We start from the raw sequence: 15,876 nt of genomic DNA on the forward strand, positions 1-15,876 counted from the left end.
AAATTTCTTTAGATGTTTTTAATGTTTCTACACTACATATGTTGTGGTATTTATATTTCACAGTTTGTAACATGGAATATGAATTTGTTGTGTTCCGGTTTGGTTGCTTAACGGGACATTATGATTTTTTGCCAAATATAAAAGTTTTTTTCTAATCACAAAAAGAAAAGTATCTACAAAATATTTCATACATTTTTAGGGTATATATAATAGGAAAGATCTGATAGCAATCTTTACTTTGGGGAAAAAAAGGTATTGGACTTTCAGAATCTGTGAAAAGTTTAGAAATAAAAAATAATACTGACAGAGACAATTTTAATCATAATTAAAAATTATGTCATTTATCAATTATATTTGTTTTTTGGTTGGAATGTAAGTATGAAATTTTCAGAACTTATACATAAGCGAAATGATTCAGAAGAAATAGAAACGATTAAGTAATAAGTTTTTTAAAAAATACATACTCTTTGATTCGAACAGACCCAATCAACATTATCAAGTGATAGAACTGACGAAAGCACGACATATCTAATGATATGTTTATTAGATTTCATGAGATAATGCATGAGCTAATGTAAATATATCGAGCCTTTTCATATAGTTGAGGGTATATAAATTTCATCGTTTCATATAGTTGAGGTTATATAAATTTCACAACTTATTACTTATAGAATCAAATTGTTATTATAGAATTGGATCATACAGTATTTGCAATTATAAACCATTTTGATAACTAGATTATTTAATGAATCATTGTAACTATTGGTTGTTTATTATAGTTATTGGTATGTATCTATATCTATATCTATATATATAATTGAGTTTGCTTTCTCCTGGGGCATGACAGCTAGGATCCAGTGTGGAAACTCAAGCCTTCTTGCGTGGACACGTCAGCAACTCACTGTTTCACTAAAGTGTGCTTTCTATTGTTTGGGCTTAGAGTTGGGCCTTCATGTTCTTCGTTTTCTTCCATCGGCAGAGGGACGGTTCAGTAACGGTGGTTTTTGATTTATTCGTCTTAAATCATTCAGAGGGACGGATTCCTCTTTCCGTCGGTGTTTATCCTCCAATAAAAAGGTCAGACTTCAACTCCCAACATCAATCCTTTTCGCTGACTCCTCTCTGTCACTTGAGCTTCCTCCGACAACAGGTATGTCAAAACCCGCTTCTCGCTTCTGGTCCTTTTTCTGCAACCACCGTGAAGATTTCGAAGCCTCCTTTGGATTCTGTAGAGGAGGTGCCCGCTAAATATTCAACGGAAAGCTCCGCGTCTGATAATGAAGGAGACAAGACTGATTTGCCAACCATCACGAAAATATTTTTTTCAGTATGCGAAGTTGGTTAATGGAACTTGGGATCAGAAACAGATCGAGAGAGAAGGCGAAACATATTGGGATTCGGTAGTAGTTGCTGGTTAGATCCTCTGAAGCTCGAATCTTTATTTCAGATCTTCACTCATGTTCTGAAATTTGTAGTATTGTTTTGTTTCGAAGTAATACTGTCTGAACAAAACGATGTAGGACTAAAACTGGATAACGTCAGTCAAGGCTATGTTATGAAGAAGCTTCTTGCATTGCAAAGATGAGTGACTGCTTGTGTAATGTATGCTATTGCTTTGCTTATAGATGCAAATAGGAGAAAGTGGCTTGGAGATAACCCAGAAACAACTACTAATGCAGTTTTTGTTGATGAAAAGTGGAGGCCGAGTTATATATGCTGGAAGTCTACGACATCACTCACAAATCTCGACTACTTTGAGGTGAATCATATGTCTTTCTCCTTCTCTTGGCTATATCCATTGGAGACTTTGGAGTAATAGTACTAAAAGCCTTATTATGCAGTTTGTTGCAGGGATTCAAAATATCAAGGACGGATACACTCCTGCAACGTGTATTAGACCTGAGAGTTTCTTCCACTGTCATTACCGGAATATCGATTTCTACTTCAGGAGAACTCAGGAGCTAATCAAAGAGCTCAGTACTCCACCACCAGAATCGGAAGTTCTCTACTTCCAAACTACGTACTCCCAGCCATTTTTGATAATTTTTGTATGAAGTGTGTGTGAGTGATTGTAAGGTTGTTTTCGCAGAGTACTTAGATCGGAAAGGCTGTTAATGGTTTGAGGAAACATGGCTCTGATAAGATTCGCCAACTTGCAAAGACTTTGATTGGGTATGAGTTATTGATTCTTGGGATTCTTTTATAAAGTTTGACACTTTCTTACTCTTTTAGAATATGGCAATGAGTTTTCTATTTTTTTTTGATGCAGAGAGTGGAAGGAGCTGGTTGATCAGTGGGTGAACACCACCAAACAAATCGCTGGTACATTACACTTTCTTTCTATTCTTTTACTGTCTCATGAGGAATTCATGTCTTAACAGTTTTATTGATTTCTTGAATCGGGTCCATGGTCTTTGGTTCTAATTTCTTTTTTGTTTGTTAAAAACAGGTGCTCAAGGTACACCAGAGTCTGCTAATCCCTCTGTAGTTGATGAAGAAGAAGAACATGAGTTTCCATCCTTCCGTACGGTGTGATATTTTTACACCGGAAGCAAACACTTTTGAAATGTTAAATGGAAGTAAGATACCCTCAGTACAATGACATCTGGTTTTTCATGGCAATATTGGTTTGGGCGTTGTACAGTATGGTCACATCTCAAGTAGGAGACAGGGATTTGATAGTGCAGATCGCTGGTGTCGGAGACATGAGCCTTAAAAACGTTTGAAAGATAGGTTCTGGTTCGAACATGACTTCTTACCATCTGTAGCTGACGTCCACATAGGATAGATAGTGATCTTTATCTTTGCTTATGATATCAAGTTTTTCAACGTACATCCCTTTGTTTCTCCACCTTTGAAATGAACTTCTTACATTAAAAATTACATTCAAAACATGCTTTTTGTGTGTAATAATGAAATTTGTGGTCAGGTTCTTGATGGTAAGCCATACAACATAAGATGCTATGTGGTATGGCACATGTTATTACTACACATAATTTTTTTTTTAACAAATACCAACATCGACATACAACTTAGGGCCTGACTGGTGTAACCGCAGCGGTTGCGGTTGCGGTTGCGGGAGTTTGCGGGTGCGGGTGGTTGCGGTTTTAAGCGTTTTCTAGAGATTTGTACGACTGGTACAGCTGTTAGAAATTGTTGCGTTTGCGGGACTCTTATGACTGGTAAACTACCAAACGCAACATCTGTTAAATAATAATTTAACAATATTTACATTTTATATAATTATAAAAATATTAAAAATCATAAAAATATGATAAATATAAAATTTATATTTATAAAATCATATTATTCAATTTTAAAAATTATAGAAAATATTTTAGTTTTGAATTTTTATAATATAAATTGAAATATAATATGAATACATTTTACAATTTCTATTATTTCAATTGAAAATTTTTATTGGATATTTTTAGTATTATTTTTATTTATTCTGTTTTTAAAGAAAAAAATTTACCCTCCCGCAACCGCCCGCAACCACAAACGCTAGCTGGAACCAGCTTTTGATTTTAAGAGGTTCGGAGCGGTTTGAAGCGATTTGTAGCGTTTTCTATGATTGTTTCGAAACGCCAACAACCGCTATGAACCGCAAAAGCTGTGTTTGCGGGTGGTAGCGGAAAAACCAGTCAGCACCTTAGGCATTCAAGATTAATAGTCGTAATGTTTGGACTAATACAGTAAACCCACACAACCTTTATATATAAAAACAATGCAATATCCCACAATTTCCCAAATTCTAGCAAAAAATAAAATAAAAAATATCCCACAATTTCTACAACTAAATTCGCAATTACACTAAATGCAAAAGAATCATATGCAAGACTGGTCCAGACCAAAAATGAACAAAAACCTGTAAATGTTAAAACAAACTTCAAAAATTTCCAGCAGATGTTAGTTTTTAATAGAATGATGTGAATTGTAAAATTAAATAATGTATATATTGTTGACAAAAAATAATAATGTATACATTGTTTATAATTAATGCAAAATTTTTAAATAAATGGTGGTAAACATTATTATTTTGTAATGCATAAACTTTTAAGTTTGGTCATAAAAAGAGCCTCTAAAAAGTTAATAACAAAAATAGATTTGATTAAATATGCAAAAAACTTTTATACTCTAGATACATAACTATAAATAAACAGATAAATAAATAAATAAATAAATAATTTTTATTGTTTTAAATTATGTGTTTCAAACTCGAATTTTTAATATAAAATCAATTTCTGAAATTTATTTTTATTGTTTTTAACTTTTAAAAAATTTCATTTTGAAATTCGAAAATTCTTTTCGAAACTGTTATCAAAAATATTTTAAATTTTCTAACTTTTAATTTTTAAAATTGTAAACTACTAACAAAATTTTAAACTCCAACCCTTTGACTCTAAACTTTATATCTAAATTAGTTAACCAAGCATAAATCTATATTTGTCTGTTTAATGAAATATTTTAGTCATTTTTACTTTTGCAGGTTATATTTTGTGACCAAAAATTTTAGAGTTATAATAAAATATTTATGTTATAACAATGATAAAAATATAATAATTATATGTCTGCTCTTTTGTAGTGGGCAAACCTCAAAAGTAGACAATTGTGATTTGTTTCTATTAATCACATGAATACAATACTACAGAAATAAAATAATTAAAATGTGATGTGTGGACCTGAAAGTTTTAAAATATAATTAATACTAATTATATCTATAATAATTCATATTTCAAATTATGAAATAAGTATCCCGCCCGTAGGGCGGGCCAATCCTAGTACTTATATATAATACATAGGTAAAAATATATTTCTCACAAATAAGATTTGTTGTCCATTAATACGATAAATATGTCATTATTAATTTAAAAGTTACATTTTTCTACATTATAGTTACAATATCAAATAAACTACAAAAAAATAAACTGCTACTATAGAATTGAGTCACATTAATTAATTTGGTATTATGATTCATTTTGCACTTGCTGAGATTGTTTGAAGGAACCAAAGCTGACCTCCAACCTAATACTGACTTGATTTGCTTGTCTTGGGGATTGGTATACAAGGGATAGGAATCCTCTTGCAAGTCTGGAAGGTAAAAAGTCTGTGTGCTTTTGGTTCCCTTCCTTCTCTCTCTTCAGTATCTCAAAGATGTAAGTTTTAAGTTACAAAAGATTGATATGACTTCTTGAGAGGCAGAGGGGTAGGAGTGTCTCCTGCGACCCCATTATTCTAAATCTCAAGGATGATCATACATTGTGGAAACGAGGGATATGTAAATTACATGTGACCCCATTATTCGCTACACTTTGTCAAAATGTATGAGTTACAAATGCAATGTCAATGAGATATACTAGATGACCTGTGTTGTCTCTACGAAGGTTCGAATTAACAAACACAAATGATCTTTTTTTTTTTAATTGGGTTTTTTTTTGTAATGATGTGTGTTTCTGTGTTTGGTCTGATTGTGGTCCAAAGCTTTATGTTATTTTGAGGGATACTTATGGTTATCGAGTTTCGGTGGTTGACTTACTCTGTTCTGCTAAAAATAGAAACTTTTCTTTAAGATTACATCAACAAACACAACCGCCGCAGATGAACTTGCTTCACGGTGTCCCGACGGGTTTACGACAACAGCTTCCTGTGGGTAATGGAATGAGCATTCAGCAACAGATTGCCGCTGTTCGAGCCGGACATAGTGGAATGTTGATGACGACTCAAGCTGGCCAGCAGCCACAATCATCCACCAGGCAGACAGTGTTACCAAACCGCATGTCCAAAAGAAGTGGTGGTTTCTCAGGAAGGAGCAGCAGAGTGTTACCTACAAGTTACACCAACCACTCATCAAGCTCCTTGGGCTTCAACAGCTTCCAACAAGAACTCCCTGTGAACATCTTCCCCTTAGCGAGTGCACCAGGTTTATTATCTGTTCGGAAACCACATTCTTCTTCTACTTCTTACCAAGAAGAGGTTAACAGCTCAGAACCATGTTTCACCACCCCTAGCTACGACGTGTTCTCCAACATACATAACGATTGGGATCTGCAGACTATCGGAATCTCCCTTGACGCAGAATCAGTAGCGTTCTCGAGTTCAGAAGCTTACTCTACTACTACTAGGACCGTGATCAGGGACTCGAACCGGTACGGCTGGCGGCTCTTTGTGTCGTTCGGTTTGATCTGGACTCCGGTTGTGTAAGTGTACGAGAGGAAGATGCCGTTGCATAGGATCGCGTCGGGGGAGATCGGTGGTGGTGGTGATGATGGTGGAGTTTTGGGCTGAGACGACGCTAGTTGAATCGTTGTGAAGAGAGACAGGAGTAGGATCCATGAGATGAGTTTTTGAGTTGAACCCATGAGAATCGTACTTTCTCTCTCTACTCAGAAAGATCTTTGTCTTTTTGGACTTTTATGTAATTAAAATTAAGATTCTTTTTTCTTATTTGAAGAGATGATGAAGAGACCGCGTTAAAATTAAGATTCTTTTTTCTTATTTGATATGACTTCTTGAGAGGCAGAGGGGTAGGAGTGTCTCCTGCGACCCCATTATTCTAAATCTCAAGGATGATCATACATTGTGAAAACGAGGGATATGTAAATTACATGTGACCCCATTATTCGCTACACTTTGTCAAAATGTATGAGTTACAAAGGCAATGTCAATGAGATAGACTAGATGACATGTGTTGGCATCGAAACCTTTTGAAATTGAAATTAATAAGAGATTCAGAGAAAAGAGATGAGGGGAGAAAGGGATCAGAGAAGACTACCTATGTGTTCAGAAACTTGTTTGAGTTGAATCCATGTGTCCTTTGATCGAGGTTAGTAGAGGGGATTGTCAGAGAAAGGAAGCTCTAAAGGTGAGACAAAGCCAAGCCATGTCTTCTTCTTCAACTCCCTATCTCCCTCTTCCTAGATTTGAAGAAACGGCGTGTTGTTTGGTCTGTTGAGTTGCATCAGCAGTTTGTTGCTGCTGTTAATCAGCTCGGTGTCGAAAGTAAGACTTGAAAAAAAAAGCTTCTTTACATTTGCATTTTGTTGAAAATAATAACGTTTTGAGTGTGTCTAATAGATTCTTTATATGTGCTGTAGAGGCGGTTCCTAAGAAAATCTTGGAGCTGATGAATGTTCCTGGACTAATGCGAGAGAACGTAGCCAGTCACCTCCAGAAATACAGGATCTATCTAAGACGGCTTGGGGGAGTAGTAGTATCGCAGCACCAAGGCAACTTAAACAACTCGTTTATGACCGGCTTTGGTCCTCTTTCGTCGTTGAATGGGTTTGATCTTCAAGCGTTAGCAGTAACAGGAGGTCAGCTTCCTGATCAGAGCCTTGCACAGCTCCAAGCCGCTGGTTTATCCCGGTCAGGATTGCCTGACGAAGAGAGAAGCATCTTCAGCTTTGACAACTCGAAAACAAGAATACATCAACAAACACAACCGCCGCAGATGAACTTGCTTCACGGTGTCCCGACAGGTTTATGACAACAGCTTCCAGTGGGTAATGGAATGAGCATTCAACAACAGATTGCCGATGTTTGAGCCGGACATAGTGGAATGCTGCTGATGACTCAAGCTGGCCAGCAGCCACAATCATCCACCAGGCAGACAATGTTACCAAACCGCATGTCCGAGAGAAGTGGTTTCTCAGGAAGGAGCAGCAGAGTGTTATCTACGAGTTACACCTGTAGAAGCCGGAAAACCGAATCAAATAAACGATATTATAAATGTGGGATGTTAAGGAAAGAAACGATTGAATATACGAAATAAAACCGGAACGGTAAACGTTTTCACAAACGATGATGGAGTCGAGATATGATATCTCTTTCCTTAACTCTTTATATTCACTCCGTAGTGAGATGGAACTGTACGAATATAGAGTCCAAGGATAAAACCATGGCGACGATTCACGCTTCACTCGTGAATGCCCTATCGAACTATAAATGCTACGAAACACTTTCGAAACTAATGACTTACGCTAAGGGAATTTTGCTGTGATCTCGAAGTGAAAAAGTTAAGAAATGAGGAAGACATTCGCTCTGTTTATAAAGGGAAACGAGAGCTCAGTTGGTTCCGCAAAAGAAGGCACGTGCGCACGAGGCGTGAGACTCGGGAAGTTGCTCGACGTGCGGAGAGGGGGAGAGATCGTTGGGCAAAAATCTGGATAAGATTTTGTTCGAATTTTTTTAAGTATATTCGTTTTTCAAACGAAAAATAAAACACAAAAAATTTTGGTTTGGCCCAATAATTTTTTAACCAAAACTTGGTCCAAAAAAAATCTTATTAGGCCGGAGGCCCTCCACCAAGACTCAAAACCCCCAACGCCCATGCCGAGCCGGGAAAGACGGTCGGACGGACGCGCGCGCGTGTGGGGACTTCCTCTCACCCTGAATCGTTTGAACACTGGTATCACATGTCCAAATATATACATCTCAGCTTTGCTTCTTCTTGTCGATGTGGGGCAAGTTCCCTTCTTCCTCATTTAATCGTGCCATTAGGGCTTTAACTTAGACAAACCCATTGGCCCATTTCTCTTCACTCCTTTGCCAATTAAAATTGGTCCAACAACACCAACCACTCGTCAAGCTCCTTAGCCTTCAACAGCTTCCCCTTAGCGAGTTCACCAGGTTTATTATCTGTTCGGAAACCACATTCTTCTTCTTCTTCTTACCAAGAAGAGGTTAACAGCTCGGGACCAGGTTTCACCACCCCTAGCTACGACATGTACTCCAATAGACATAACGATTGGGATCTGCAGACTATCGGAATCTCCCTTGACGCAGAATCAATAGCGTTCTCGAGTTCAGAAGCTTACTCTACTACTACTTCTTCCATGTCAAGAACCAATGACCATGGCCGTAACCAGCCACTGGTGTCACGTCATCAGGTTTGATATTCTGAACGCACAATCACAACTTTTAGCAATAGAGTTTGCGTTTCAAATTGATATATATATATATATATATATATATAACAGTTTCTGACGCTTTCTTTCATGATTACGCAAACTACCATCAATTAACCTGAATATAATGATCAATGAGTACATACACTTGTAAGGATAAGTTGATAACAAGTCAACTTTTGGATACAGTTTTATAATGTTTCTCTATAACAAGAAGTTGTAATTGAAACGTTGACTTAAACGACAGAAGTTTGTAACACATATCTTGTGTTGATACAGGAAGGAATTGCACCTGTTGATACCGAGTTCGACTTTGACGCATATACGATCGATGATATCCCGGTTTGATTGGAACAAACCGAAGGGACTATAGGAGATTGATTTGTAATGTTATCATTATACTACCATTTGCTAATAACAGTATAACCATTTTGGTGAAATTTTTTTCAATGTTACATAATCTGCGTGAGATTTTAAATGCAGATTATAACAGAAATTGTTTGTATTAAACTTTTTGTAATGTTAGGAGTTAATATGTTACTCTCCTAAGAGAATTATAAGTAGTAGTTTGTATTAAATAAATCTCACGCTGCACAAAAGCACCCACCACCACTAGTAGTTTTCTAACATCATATACTCTTTCTAAACCCAAAGAATCAAGAGAGCTAACACCAAGAGAAGAAAGGTGTAGTAGACACCACGTCCTGTGCGACCACTGCTCGAAGGTAGCATAGAAGGAAGCGAACATTCCTGACCGTTGAAGAACACTTTGGTCGGATACCCATCTCCAGCCCCAACTTTGATCTTAGTATTCAGTTTCTTGGTGAAAGAGATAACAGACTGCTGCTTACCGGGCACCCGATAGTCCTTACTCGGGTTCTTCCCATCCACCTCAGCAACGAGATAGTTCAGACCAGGAAGCCCTTCCATCAAGATAGTAGTGTTCTTTCCGTTGACAGCAACCAACGTTCCGTTGAAGGAGTAAGCCTTCTCGTAATCCGGCGCAGCATTCTTCAGCTCGACGGCGGCGGACCAGTCAGCGAAGTTGGTTCCTCCCCAGTTAAAGATCGTGATCCTAGCGGACCATCCGCGACGATAGTCAGTGGCAAGGTGCCAGTTTATGCTGACCCCACAGTTGTCTCCACATGGCAACGGCGTTGGAACGCTCCTGTGTTTCAACCCTGCCCAAATTTTAGCGAACTCGGTTCGGTTCTCAAATGGGATGAGAAGAGCTTGTGGAGGTAGGAGAAGCGCTGGGGAAGTAGTGCTGCACGTTCTACCATCGACTATCTGGCCGGAACAGCCTCCGCAAGCGCAGGTTTTACAAGGGACGATGGAGTCGTTGAGGTAAGAAGAGAAAGACACGCAGCAGCTAGGCTGAGCCGGTTGAGAGATGTTGCAAACCACTTGCCAGCTGGCGTATGCGGTCCGGTTCCAAGGCAAACCGCTCGAATCAGGGAGCTCGCTGGACTTGACTCTAACGGGAGGTCCACATTTGTACTCAGGGTTGAGGTTGTTCCCTTTGATGCGCCAGCTCTGAGGCGGAGTGATGGCAGACATGTTGACATCAGGAGGCATTTTGTAAACCTCCATCTGAAAAACAGACTTGGACTTGTCCGGATCCGTGGAAGGAGACAAGATGGTTCCGTTTCTGCAGCAGTAGGGTTTAAGTCCGAGGTTTGAGTCGTTGTACTTGGTCAGAGGGAGGTCTATGATGTTCGGCGATTTCGCACAGCTTAGGACGTTGGAGAAGTCGACTCCAGTGTAGTATTTTCCCTGCGGGCCGTTTATGCAAGCAGATGAATCTACTACGCTGGGGTAAGCTCCTTTGGTTTGGAAGATGAACTCGTTTTTCATCCATTGGAAACTTAGTTCCCAGTTGTCGAGACGACCGAGTGGGTTGTGATTCTCTATGGTGACCTGCGCCCAGTAGCTTGTTGGATATGGTCTGGTTATATCGTACATGATGGTTAAGTCTCCTTTTCGCTTTGGGAGAAAATTTGTAAGAGTGGGGGCTGTTTTGTTTTTAGTACTAGGCATGCAACATACTTCCAGAACATTGTCACCTGAATAGAATCAGAGGGAATTGATTATAAATTGTCAGTAAAAGTAAAAACATACTTTACAGGAGTCTAAGAAAGACTCAAGCCCACAACACAAACAAGATTCATATACAAGTTTTTTAGAAAGACAGAAACATTCTACGAAGCAGCCTAAAAGGTCTAATTTGATATGCTATTGAATACTAATTCAAACATGTGACAAGAAATCTACAAAAGCAATAGACTTTTTCAACGAATGATTTAAAATAATAAAATAGAACTGAACGTTTCTTGAATATTCTTTTACACTTTCTAGTGATTTCTTAGTGAGATTAGCAAAGACAAGATCACACAAAGCAAAAATTCTCTTACCAAACATATTGAATTAATCAAACTCAAAAATGTAAAACAAAATCAGTTCTCATTTACAGAACATTATTTCAAGATTTGATTAGTGTTTTTTTTTTCTTATCAAACATATTGAATAATCAAACTTAAAAATGTAAAACAAAATCAATTTTCATTTACATAACATTATTTCAAGATTTGATTAATGTTTTTTTTTTGTAAGTACCTAGTTTATTGGCTTTGGGACATGACCAACCATCGTTAAGAAGAGTGATGTTCTTAGGAAGCGGAACACCAGGCGGGGCAACACCAAACTGAGTACCCACGAGCTCCACACGTGCCTCCATCTGCGTGATGTCACCCGCCGTCATAATCGCCGACTTCAAATCCGCGGCGGGAAACCCCGCGAAGGTCGTACCGTTCTCGACGCTGACGGGGAGGGTAGACCCGTCGGCGAGGATCGCGTTGGAGGCGGAGACGAGGATCTCCTTGTGAGCGAACCCGACGAAGACGAGCCACGACTTGAGCTCGTCTCTGCCGTTGTTTAGGACCGTGATCAGGGACTCGAACCGGTACGCCTGGCGGCTCTTTGTGTCGTTCGGTTTGATCTGGACTCCGGTTGTGTAAGTGTACGAGAGGAAGATGCCGTTGCAGAGGATTGCGTCGGGGGAGATCGGTGGTGGTGGTGGTGGACCTGGTGGTGCAGTTTTGTTTGCGTCGGGGGAGATCGGTGGTGGTTGTGGTGGAGTTTTGGGCTGGGGCTGAGACGACGTTAGTTGAATCGTTGTGAAGAGAGACAGCAGTAGGATCCATGAGATGAGTTTTTGAGTTGAACCCATGAGAATCGTACTTCTCTCTCTACTCAGAAAGATCTTTGTCTTTTTGGATTTTTATGAAATTATAATTAAGATTTTTTTCTTATTTGAAGCGATGATGAAGAGACCGCGTTAGAGAAGAGAACAGATTTATAGTAGACGCTGTAATTAAAATTTATGTGCGCGTTCACATTTGGTGTTTGTTTGATTGCTTTCTTGGTGGTCCCTTTTTTAGAATTATTCAAAAGTTTCGTGTTTCTTGTTGCAGTAAACAAAAGGTTACAGAAAGAAATTATGTAAGAGGATGATGGTATCTATCTTATTAAAACAGAAACATTCTGTTGGACCTAACATTTATTTTGTAAGTTTTTAAATTAAATACACCTTTATATTTTATAGTTAAACATACATTAAGTCACTAATGTTCTTTCTATATACTACTATCCATGTTTCCAAACAATATACTTATTTCTTTATATTACTATCAATGTTTCCAAACAATATTTTTATACTATTATCAATGTTTCCAAATAATACAATAATTAATCTTAGTTATTTTATATCTATCATTTTCTCTTTAAAATTTTGTAGAAACGTCATAATTTCATAAATTGCAAAATAGTGAACTTTAAAATTTCGATTATAAGATTACAAATTATGAAACTATTACAATTTAAATCCAATTAGATTACATATCGGTCATCCATCAGTTCAATCGGTTAGTCCTCGGGTTTAGTGATTTTTAATATGAATATTTTAAAAACATAAATTGAATTGTCAAGATCTCCGGATTAACCGGTATAAATCACAATCGGGTTGAATTTAAAAATACTGATTTAAATGCAAAAATATTTTAAATACACACTCTTTAAAAATAACCAAAATATTTGTTAAATTATTAGTGAAATTTTTCATCGTAAAATATTCCGCGCTTCAAAAAGCGCGGGTCAAAATCTAGTTCTTATTAAAATTACAAATGGGAACATTTATTTCCGCGTCAATTCAAATCGATGTGTAGAAACTTAGTTCAGAAAATATCTGTTCACAATATTTGTTGAAAATAACTTTTTGGCAGGGATTTATTATGAAAAATATTTCTTACTACCTACTTGTCAATGTCAAAGTCTCAAAGATAGTATATGATTTCCTGTGAAGATTTTTATACTCACTTTCCTTTTGAATTAGTGAAAATTCAAAAAATGGAAAAACGTGTTTTCTAATTTCAGTAATTACTGATTTCATTCGAAAGAAGTTGTCTTCTTAAATCTACTAAAGTTTTTCATTGACAGCTGCTTTTTTTTTTACGGCCATTGACAGCTGTTTATACGTTAAAACTTGTGTAACTTAGGCCTGGGCATCCGGGTCTTCGGGTCGGGTTCGGGTCGGGTTTTGTCGGGTCCGGGTTTTTCGGGTCCTCTGAATTTAGACCCATATGGGTATTTATAATTTTCGGGTCGGTTTCGGGTCGGGTCTTGTCGGATCCGGATCGGTTCGGGTCTAGAATTTCAGTACCCGTAAAACACCTATAATATTCGGGTACTGTTCGGATCCGGGTCGGTTCGGGTATATAAAAACCCAAAAAACTAGAAAAATACCCAAACTGGACTCGAAAACTCGAAAAAGTACCCGAAAAACCGTAAAAGTACCTGAATATTTACCTAAAATCAGATCTGTAAACTCAAAAAAATATCTGAATACCCAAATTATATTTTCTGAAAATCTAAAATTACACTCGAAATTTGAAATTATATACCCGAAAATACGAACCTAAAACTTAAAAAAAGATTAGAAATACCAAAAATATACCCAATCACCCAAATATACCTAATATATAAAATAAATCTCGGGTATTTCGGGTACCCGATCGGGTCTCGGTTCGGGTCCGGGTCTTACCCGAGACCCGCGGATCCAAAATAAAAAGACCCATATGAGTACTTATAATTTTTCGGGTCGGTTCCGGGTCAAGTATTTTCGGGTCGGTTTCGGGTCGGGTCCTCGGATCCGGATAAAATGCCCAGGTCTAGTGTAACTTATTTTAACGTTCAACCGTTTTTTTTTTTTTTTTAAATATTATTTTTCGATAACCAAACTTTTACTAAAATTCAAACTGAAATCTACTTAGTTTATGTTGTTTTTTTATAAACAACTATTAATTAACTCCTCTTGCCCTAGTGAAGATTTTATATACTCACTTTCCTTTTGAATTAGTGAAAATTCAAAAAATGGAAAACGTGTTTTCTAATTTCAGTAATTACTGATTTCATTTGAAAGAAGCTGTATTCCTAAATCTACTAAAGTTTTTCATTGACAGCTGCTTTTTTTTTACGGCCATTGACAGCTGCTTATACGTTAAAACTTGTGTAACTTATTTTAACGTTTAAACCATTTTTTACTTTTTTTAAAAAAAATATTATTTTTTTTGATAACCAAACTTTTTACTAAAATTCAAACTGAAATCTACTTAGTTTATGTTGTTTTTTTATAAACAACTATTAATTAACTCCTCTTGCCTAACAATTTTCAAACACACATAACGTCTTGCTCTTACTTCAGGAACTAATCTATAGTTTAAAAGAATAAGAGTTTCTTCATACATTGCTCAAAAAAAAAAGTTTCTTCATACAAAGCATGTTAATGAATGTAATATGTGCATCAGAAATCAATGGTCTTTAATTGAATTGACTGTGTAATATCAGGGGTAAAACCATAAAAAGGGGGTTTCGTGAAAGAACTTCCCGTTGAGACAACTATATTTGAATCGTTCTCGAGGTTCACGGCTTTAGGTTAGAGACGTAATCATTTTATAAATTCAAATCAAACGACACGAGAGATGACGCCAATGGATCAACACACTAAAAATAAAAATGGCGCGGTTGATGGAGACTGGACAGCTAATACCACGCGCTTCTTGATTGCCGCGAAAAAGCCCATTTTCTGGTCCATATGGGCCTAGTAGCTACAGAAAAGGAGCCCACGCATATAAGCTATTTTTTTTAACGCTGATTTATTATGACATTGCAATTATGAGAAATATTACAAAGACGATTCGAGAACCGACAAACTATCTGCCTTATGAAATCTACATCTAACCATGCACATAAGCTAGCGAGTGAAAATTGCGAATCTAAGACCAAACCTCGATGATTTTTTTTTTTTTTAAGTTAAAACACCTTTTAATAACCAATCGATTCTTCTCAAACTCAAAAATTGAAAACTTGATTAGCAAAAGAACACAAAACATTAGTTAATTACACAGTCACTAGCTATTACACAGTCGTACATCTCTTCTGTCTAAGTTAATTAAATAATTAATCAAAACCCCTCACTCTTTAATTATTCCCTAACGACACCAAACAAAGAAAGCTTTGATCTCCATCGTTTTACGCATAAACGGAATCGCAAGAGAGCGCCATGAGAAGCACGGCGGCTCTTTCTTCCTCGCCGAGTTTCTTCCACAGCCTTTTCTTCTCAACCGCCGATCTTTTCATCACCGGCACTTCCAATCCTAGATCCAAAAATTTACTCACTCTTTTACTGCTACTAGAAGAACCACTGTGGCTGCTACAAGCTTTGTGATCATCATCTTTCTTGATCTTGTTGTTGTTGTTGTCGTTTCAGGACCGTGATCAGGGACTACTACTAGGACCGTGATCAGGGACTCGAACCGGTACGGCTGGCGGCTTTTAGTGTCGTTCGGTTTGATCTGGACTCCGGTTGTGTAAGTGTACGAGAGGAAGATGCCGTTGCAGAGGATTGCGTCGGGGG

At 37.3% G+C, this 15,876-nt stretch overlaps 3 protein-coding genes across 10 annotated transcripts; 2 read left to right on the forward strand and 1 right to left on the reverse strand.

Annotated features, from left to right (window-relative positions):
• Positions 1–923: 923 nt before the first annotated feature.
• LOC108806124 (uncharacterized) lies at positions 924–2,932 on the forward strand. 8 transcript variants are annotated; one of them, XM_056987542.1, is made up of 7 exons: positions 938–1,150; positions 1,233–1,413; positions 1,626–1,759; positions 1,842–2,020; positions 2,090–2,172; positions 2,270–2,322; positions 2,450–2,932. In XM_056987542.1, exons 1-5 carry the CDS (start codon positions 953–955, stop codon positions 2,121–2,123), a joined length of 726 nt encoding a protein of 241 aa, XP_056843522.1. In that variant the 5' UTR covers positions 938–952; the 3' UTR covers positions 2,124–2,172; positions 2,270–2,322; positions 2,450–2,932. The 8 variants fall into 8 exon arrangements, 2 of the variants coding, with proteins under 2 accessions (XP_056843522.1, XP_056843523.1); XM_056987543.1 differs by having other exon boundaries at positions 1,842–2,000; XR_001942514.2 differs by having other exon boundaries at positions 924–1,077; positions 1,151–1,413; positions 1,842–2,172.
• A 5,533-nt stretch (positions 2,933–8,465) lies between these two features.
• Positions 8,466–9,469, forward strand: LOC130496855 (two-component response regulator ARR1-like). Its single transcript, XM_056989432.1, has 2 exons — positions 8,466–8,888; positions 9,186–9,469. The coding sequence occupies exons 1-2, from the start codon at positions 8,724–8,726 to the stop codon at positions 9,252–9,254; spliced, it is 234 nt and encodes a 77-aa protein (XP_056845412.1). The 5' UTR covers positions 8,466–8,723; the 3' UTR covers positions 9,255–9,469.
• LOC130496854 (COBRA-like protein 8) lies at positions 9,459–12,197 on the reverse strand. Its single transcript, XM_056989431.1, has 2 exons — positions 11,523–12,197; positions 9,459–10,972 (listed from the first exon to the last, which is right to left on the reverse strand). The coding sequence occupies exons 1-2, from the start codon at positions 12,133–12,135 to the stop codon at positions 9,549–9,551; spliced, it is 2,037 nt and encodes a 678-aa protein (XP_056845411.1). The 5' UTR covers positions 12,136–12,197; the 3' UTR covers positions 9,459–9,548.
• Between the last annotated feature and the right edge of the window lie 3,679 nt (positions 12,198–15,876).

Source organism: Raphanus sativus, chromosome 6, assembly GCF_000801105.2.
Source record: "Raphanus sativus cultivar WK10039 chromosome 6, ASM80110v3, whole genome shotgun sequence".
NCBI lineage: Eukaryota > Viridiplantae > Streptophyta > Magnoliopsida > Brassicales > Brassicaceae > Raphanus > Raphanus sativus.

Bases quoted from the DNA above. Each gene is read 5' to 3' on its own strand.
- LOC130496855 (XM_056989432.1), top strand. From the start codon at position 8,724: ATGTACTCCAATAGACATAACGATTGGGATCTGCAGACTATCGGAATC. The intron at 8,889-9,185 runs GTTTGATATTCT...GTGTTGATACAG, and splicing joins CACTGGTGTCACGTCATCAG to GAAGGAATTGCACCTGTTGA.
- LOC130496854 (XM_056989431.1), bottom strand. From the start codon at position 12,135: ATGGGTTCAACTCAAAAACTCATCTCATGGATCCTACTGCTGTCTCTC. The intron at 10,973-11,522 runs GTACTTACAAAA...GATTCTATTCAG, and splicing joins TCCCAAAGCCAATAAACTAG to GTGACAATGTTCTGGAAGTA.
- LOC108806124 (XM_056987542.1), top strand. From the start codon at position 953: ATGTTCTTCGTTTTCTTCCATCGGCAGAGGGACGGTTCAGTAACGGTG. The intron at 1,414-1,625 runs GTTAGATCCTCT...CTTTGCTTATAG, and splicing joins GGATTCGGTAGTAGTTGCTG to ATGCAAATAGGAGAAAGTGG. The intron at 1,760-1,841 runs GTGAATCATATG...CTTATTATGCAG, and splicing joins CAAATCTCGACTACTTTGAG to TTTGTTGCAGGGATTCAAAA.